Consider the following 7,527-nt stretch of genomic DNA (forward strand, 5'->3'; position numbering starts at 1 on the left):
ATCCATTGTGGGGCCCTACGGAATTGAAAATAAAAGCGACTTGAGCGCCGACGGCGCTAATCTGCGACTGCGGATCGCTCGAATTACAAACAGTTGTGCATATGTACCTTGTATATGGTGTACTATACGAGTATATGTGTACATTTTCGTTGCCGGGGCTGTGTTATAAAACACTGAATTGTTCGCTTTTGTTGTTCTATTATTGTCGTTTTTGGTGTTGCGCATGCGCGCTTTTGACCTGATTCACTTGCCGCTTATCAGCAGAAAAAAAAAGCGATCCAAGTTCGGTTGTCGCCGGTGCCATATACCCCTTAACTTACACATGATACGGGGGGTATGTGTCGAACTGGCTACATTGTTGACAGAAGTTAACAACCCTTTCAGAGAACTCCTTTGAGCTTGGGGTGACTTTTCGAGTATTTTATTTTGTCATAATATTAAAGCAATTGTTTTAAATGTCCTATTATTAGGGCATCTCACCCAAACTTACGTTTAAATAATTGAAAAACCAATACCGCATGGCCAACAAAAAATATTCGACTTAGATTAAGAGATTTTTGAATAAGATAAGATTTTTGAACTTATATATAAATCAATACATTTTTATTTTTGCAAATAACAAACTATTTTTAATATTTCTTTGGGAGCTTATAAATTCTGGGTACTGGGTATCTCTAGGTCTCTAAACGTTTTTTTTTCTTTTGAATATATATTAATATATAATATATTAATAGAAACTATTTTATTATTTCTTCAGGGATTGTTATTTATTATTATTTATTCTGGGTACTGGGTAATTCTAGGTCTCTAAACTTGCTAATATTTTTCTTTTCTTTCGGGCGACTCGTTTAAATTAGTTTGTTATCAAAAACCTGAGAACTAATTTCAGACATTCCACTCATTTTCTCTCTCGTTTTCTTCCAAACAGCTCTTATCACACTGCGCATGCGAATAAGACCTTCGGGAAGCCAGTGAAGAAGGTCTGAGGAGTGGAGAGGTGAGGAGCGGAGAGGATCAGGAGCAGGGATCAGGGAGGATCAGGGAGGACCGCACCGCCAAACTGGCCACCACAAGCTATCGGTTGGTCGTGGCGCCGGCGGGCAGCCAGCGGGGTTCGGCTGGCAATGTGGTGGTGACCACCACCACCACCTCCTCGGGCAGCAACTCCTCCAACGGGGGAGGGAATGGCGGAGGCAGTGGTGTGGGGGGCAGCGGTGCGGGCGGCGGTCTCAATGTGACCACCATCACAACGACGGGCGGCGGTGGCGGTGGCGGCCAATTGCAGAGTGCCGGCAACAGTTCGCAGAGCAACGGAACCACCTACAAAATCGAAATGCTCGATGAGGACATCCAGAGCCTGGGCTCCGACGACGACGACGAGGATCTGATCAGCAGCGATGGCAGTCTGTACGAGGGCGACCTGGGCTCCATGCCCGTCAACGATGATGTGGCCCACCAGTTGGCGGCCGCCGGACCAGTGGGCGTGGCCGCAGCGGCAGCCATCGCCAGTTCCAAGAAGCGCAAGCGACCGCACTGCTTCGAAACGAACCCATCGGTGCGGAAGCGGCAACAGAATCGCTTGCTACGCAAGCTGAGGGGCATCATCTATGAGTTTACGGGCAGGGTGGGCAAACAGGCGGTGGTGCTGGTGGCCACGCCGGGCAAACCCAACACCAGCTACAAGGTGTTCGGGGCCAAGCCGCTGGAGGATGTACTGCGCAACCTGAAGAACATCGTGATGGACGAGCTGGACAATGCACTGGCCCAGCAGGCGCCACCGCCGCCGCAGGACGATCCCTCGCTGTTCGAGTTGCCCGGCCTGGTCATCGATGGCATACCCACGCCCGTGGAGAAGATGACCCAGGCCCAGCTGCGCGCCTTCATCCCGCTGATGCTGAAGTACTCCACCGGCCGAGGGAAGCCCGGCTGGGGCAGGGAATCGACCCGACCGCCCTGGTGGCCCAAGGAGCTGCCGTGGGCCAATGTGCGCATGGATGCCCGCTCCGAGGACGACAAGCAGAAGGTGGGTGGGGTGGGTGTTCCAACAGCCGCCCCCTGTCTCCATTGGACTGGGCTAACCGGTGCTCCGTTTCCCCATTGCAGATCAGCTGGACGCATGCGCTACGCAAGATCGTGATCAACTGCTACAAGTACCATGGCAGGGAGGACCTGCTGCCCACCTTTGCTGACGACGAGGACAAGGTCAACGCCTTGATTTCGCAGTCGGGCGACGAGGACGAGGACATGGAGCTGTCGAATCCTCCCACCATCCACACAGTTACGACCATGACGCCGCCAACGGGCAACAGCAATGTGAGTATAGCATGGGTTCTGGATGCAGGGCTACTCATGGTTCTCATGGTGCTCATGGTACTCATGGTGCTCATGGTACTCATGGTACTCATGGTACTCATGGGGTGAGATATGATCAGTCATCTGCTCTGTAATTACCAAAAAAGAGTTGCCTTATATGATAGTTGCCTTAATCGATTAATACGATTAATATATGAAATCGATTACCGATTATCCCGATGGTCGGACCCTTTCGACCTTATCATGCCAACTAGCTTGCCTGCCATTCCTAACCGGGTTAACTCACACCCATCACTAATCCGCATACCCTGGCACTTGGAAGAGCATACCTATATCACGACCACATACTAATCCATCAAACAATCCAATCCAATTCAATTCAATCCACTCCAATGCAATCCGCAACGAATCACCGTCTCACAGCAACCGCAGCAGGTGAATGTGGTGAAGATCAACAGTGCTGGCACCGTGATCACAACCCACACGGCCCAGAGCAACACGCCAGCCCCTACGATCATCCAGAGCACCAACAACCAGCATGTGACCACGACGGCCACGCTGCCCGCCTCCACGAAGATCGAGATCTGTCAGGCGCCGGCCCAGCAGCAGCAACAGCACCACCAGCAGCAACAGCAGCAGCAGCACCACCAGACCCACTTGCCCAGCACGGTGCACATCCAGCCGGTGGCCGGCGGTCAGCCGCAGACAATACAGCTGACCACGGCCAGTGGCACGGCGACGGCCACCGCCGTGCCCACCACTGCAGCCGCCGTGAGTGCCGCCCAGGCCCACCAGCACCACCAGCAGCAGCAGCAGCAACAGCAGCAGCAACAGCAGCAGCACCACCAGCAGCATCAACAGCACCAGTCGAGTGGCAGCCAAACGGTCACCGCACAGCAGATCGCCAATGCCCAAGTCTGCATCGAGCCCATTACGCTCAGCGACGTTGATGTTCGTACTAATCCGGATGATGAATTGCCATTGCCCCCCGACTTGCCGTTGTGCCCACTAATCGAGCCGGGATCGGGGGTCGGAATATGCCAAACTATGCGCTCTAGGCATGCTGATCAGCCAGCAAATGATATGACAAGAGGAACACTCGTGATTAAAGACTGTAAAGAATGTATATCTAGTTTGGAGAGGATCATATTGGGATTAGCAGGAATTCTCATAGATGGATAGATTTCAGTTTTGCCCAAAAAGTAGTATGAAAATATGATATTTAAATAGGTTTTATATGCATATTTTACTTGAATTATAATCAGCCAGCAAAACATTCTTAGCAAGAATTCTAATAGATTTATATATTTAAATTATAAACTAAAAGTATAATGAAAAAGGAAGACCAAAAAGGTTTAACATGTATATTTCATTTGAATTTTAATCAGCAAACAAAACATTCCGAACTTATTTGGCATTAATTGAATAGTATGAAAATATTAATTAATAAAAGGAAATATCATTTAAAAATATGCATATATATATCTAAAGTAAATTTATAGATTTAAAGTTAAAAAGTTGCTAATGTGTGAAACAAAAAGTTTTAACATGCCTACTCAATGTGTATTTTAATCAACAAACAAAATATTCTTAGCTTAGGTGCCATTAATTGAATAGTTGCTATACTGATAACAAAATATAGGATTCACAATCTATGAAGTGCTCTAAAAACACTCTTTTGTATGAGTAATCACATTTGAAATCATCTGAATAATACAAATTTAAAGAGAGATTTTAAGGCAGACAATAATTCCTAAAGTATAAAACATTTCTAAGTACTTAAAGTATATTTATGGATTCCTCTGTTCACGAACTGAACCATAAAAAAGTCAAAAAAAATATAAGAATGTATTTTAGGAACATCTGTGCATAGTTTACATGTCTTGACCCACTTTTCCACAATTTTTATGTTCCACAAATTTTGTTTGGCTCAATCTTCCGTTGTTGCTTATCGTTAATTATTGATGTTGTTGCTCCCATTGATCCGATTATCCTTTTGATTTAACCTGATTTGATATGATTTTTTTTTGTGTTTGTTTGTCTTTCTTTTGCAGCTGGTTGTTATCGAGTTATTGGTTATTTTCATCATTATTTGCATCCACCACAAACCGAAAAATCGCACAATCGTCCCCACATGTAAATACGATTTAAGCCATTCCACAAACCCAAAAAAAAAAAAGAGAATAATTTCTTATTACCTTTATTTAATGCAGTATTTACTATGGCCTGCTTGTTTTGCATTTTGGTAGTGTTTCATTTTATTTTCATTACTGTGCTTAATTATGCTTTAGATATTCAATCTTCCCTTAAGTTATTTCGTTACTAATTTGGCTTCCTCCTTGCACACAGTACACCACGCAAACGGTGCTTTCCCAAAATGCCGATGGCACCGTGTCGCTGATCCAGGTGGATCCCAATAACCCCATCATCACACTGCCGGATGGAACCACTGCCCAGGTCCAAGGAGTTGCAACGGTGAGTCCATCATGCAATGCTGTTCGTTCTTGGGCGATTTTCGATTACATTTTCTATATTTACATTGAATAGCTCCACCAAGGCGAGGGCGGAGCCACCATTCAGACGGTGCAGAGTCTCACCGATGTCAATGGCCATGAAAACATGACCGTGGACCTGACCGAGACGCAGGATGGCCAAATATATATCACCACCGAGGATGGTCAAGGTAGTTATTAACCCTGCTTAATATAGGACTGAACTTATAAGTTATTGATTTGAAGAAGTATTTATTAACTACGAAAATTAGTTGTTGATTGCTTAAAGACTGTAATATATTGATGCTCTGACAAGTTCATGGCGTAAATAGTTTCAGAAACATGGAAAAAAAACCTTTTTCTGTACAGAGACCTGAGATAATCATACTTCTTTCTGTTTTTTTTTTTCTAACTAAAAAATCATCCTACTCCTATTTATTTAATCTTTTCAGAACCCCAATGATCATGTCTTGTTTTTTTTTTATTGACTATGCTCAATAATAATTCATACTTTTGTGTTTTTTTATATTTAACAGAAAGTAAAAATTACTTGAAAGCGAAACAAAAAATATCACACTGAAATAATGATTTTATGAACTTTTTATATAGAGTACCTAGCATTTAAAAATAAACCATGTTAATTAATATGACAATTCTAAATAGGTTTTGAGTCACAAGATTTAAACATTCAAAAAGTGAACTAATTAGTTATTGATTATGAAAGTATGGCATTGATTAGTAAAAAAAAGTTTGAGAAATATAAAAAAACAATAGCTTGTGACTTGCGCTTAAATTCCATATATTTATTAACAAAGGTTTTATATAAATAAATTGTATAGTTTAAATAGCAATTAAATTAAAGTTAATTTTACGAGTACTTTAAATAAGTAAAACATTATTTATTTATATACTTCTAACGCTTTCCCCTTGCTTTTCCAGGCTATCCCGTTTCGGTGAGCAATGTGATCTCGGTGCCCGTCTCCATGTACCAATCCGTGATGGCCAACATGCAGCAGATCCAGACGAACAGCGATGGAACGGTGTGCCTGGCGCCCATGCAGGTAGATACGAGTGCCAATCGCAGCAGTCAATCCACCGCCTCCGCCGCCGCCGCCAGTTGCTCCGCCTCATCCGCATTGGCGGCAAGTGGCGGTGGCGTTCAGTGCTATTCACTGATCTCGGCGGGATCGGCGGCGGTCCTGAGCCGTCGCAGTGGTGCGGTGGTGGGTCAACAGGTCGCCCCGGGCGGGCGGTACTACCTGGCCACTGCCACCACCACCAGTAGCAGTGCCACCAGTGGCAGCTCTGCCAGTGGCTTTGGCCAGCTGCACAACAACAATAACAGCAGTCTGGCGAATAACAATAACAACAACAATAGCATAAAGATGCCCATGCCCATGCCCATAGTGCTGGCCACGCCTAGTCTTCCGCAGGTGGCCAGCACGAGGTCCACCAGGAGGGGCGGTGGTGGAGGAGGAGGAGTAGCTGCTGCTGCTGATGTGCTGCTTCAAAAGCGAAGGAAACCGAATGCCTCGCTGAAGAACAGGTCCTCCCATTTGAAAGCCAGTGATGAGAGCGGCTGCTCTTCGGGCAACTCCTCTGCCTCCATTCGCTGCGTAGATAGCGCCAGTTTGACCAGTGTGCAGCTCCAACTGCCGGCCATCAAGCTGGAGCACCTGGAATAGGCTCCTCCGTTCCCCATCCTCAATCCCAAATAATCCAGCCCATCTCGAATCTAGTCAAATGCGGCTTTGCACAAAACACAAAACAAAAAGGAAACAGAAAATGAGACAAAATATATGAATATATATACGAGGGAAACGCACGAATGCACTTGCCATTTAAATTTAGATGAATGCCAAAAACAAAAAAAAACAAAAACAAAAAAAAAACCCAAATGAATTAGTAGAACCAAGGGGAAAACCCCAGATATACTAACTATACGAATTGAATTTAGGACCGAGAAGAGAGGAAACCAAAACATTTGTTGATAATTGAAACCAAAAACCAAAATCAAAACTAAAAATCAAAAACTACAACTAAAATTGTTCCTAGTTAAACAGAGCTACAAATCATTTAAACATTTTCTAGTTATAGCCATTTGTTTAGTAGTTAAGTAGTGGAGAGTACATAGGTATATGTTATCGTGCACATAATCTTGCTTAGAGCGCAACACAAACCAAATATTAACCAATTTAAGTTGTACAATTGGGTTAGTTTTAGCCAGTAAGTAGTAAAGCAAACACAGGGATCAGCCAGCGTAGATGTTAGACGTACACTTCTTGTCACCTCGTGCAGCCACCCGTTTTTGACCCCTTGACCTTTTCACCTTTTGACCTAATGACCCACCAATCGAATCCCTGAAACGTAGTCAATTTGCATTGAAAATGCCCAAAAGCAGGGGAACGAGTTTGCCATCGGAGCTAATTAGCTTTAGAAGTCGGGAGTTAAAATATGTGCTATATATAATATATATAGGGAGGCGATATTCGATATATTCACCTCAAAAAGTGCGTGCAAAATTAATTTTATGTTGATCTATAACTATTATCATTATTATTGCTATTTGCTATTGTGTTTTATTCAAATCATTATGACTATTACTATTACTATTACTATTACTATTACTATTATCATTATTATTGTGTTTACATGTTTTATTTTTTATATATCGCTATTATTTTAATTGTTTTAGAGAAAATTTTATGTTTAAACAAACTAA

General features: G+C 43.6%; 1 protein-coding gene across 1 annotated transcript; it reads left to right on the plus strand.

The window, feature by feature from the left end:
• Positions 1–955: 955 nt before the first annotated feature.
• LOC108137117 (DNA-binding protein Ewg) lies at positions 956–6,711 on the plus strand. Its single transcript, XM_017258641.2, has 6 exons — positions 956–2,023; positions 2,104–2,313; positions 2,737–3,264; positions 4,663–4,788; positions 4,861–4,996; positions 5,745–6,711. Exons 1-6 carry the CDS (start codon positions 1,334–1,336, stop codon positions 6,488–6,490), a joined length of 2,436 nt encoding a protein of 811 aa, XP_017114130.1. The 5' UTR covers positions 956–1,333; the 3' UTR covers positions 6,491–6,711.
• The last annotated feature ends 816 nt before the right edge of the window (positions 6,712–7,527 follow it).

Source organism: Drosophila elegans, unplaced genomic scaffold, assembly GCF_018152505.1.
Source record: "Drosophila elegans isolate 14027-0461.03 unplaced genomic scaffold, ASM1815250v1 contig_149, whole genome shotgun sequence".
Classification (NCBI taxonomy): domain Eukaryota; kingdom Metazoa; phylum Arthropoda; class Insecta; order Diptera; family Drosophilidae; genus Drosophila; species Drosophila elegans.

Coding starts and splice junctions, on each gene's coding strand:
- LOC108137117 (XM_017258641.2), top strand. CDS start 1,334: ATGCTCGATGAGGACATCCAGAGCCTGGGCTCCGACGACGACGACGAG. Junction 3,265..4,662: donor TTACGCTCAGCGACGTTGAT/GTTCGTACTAAT, acceptor CCTTGCACACAG/TACACCACGCAAACGGTGCT. Junction 4,997..5,744: donor CACCACCGAGGATGGTCAAG/GTAGTTATTAAC, acceptor TTGCTTTTCCAG/GCTATCCCGTTTCGGTGAGC.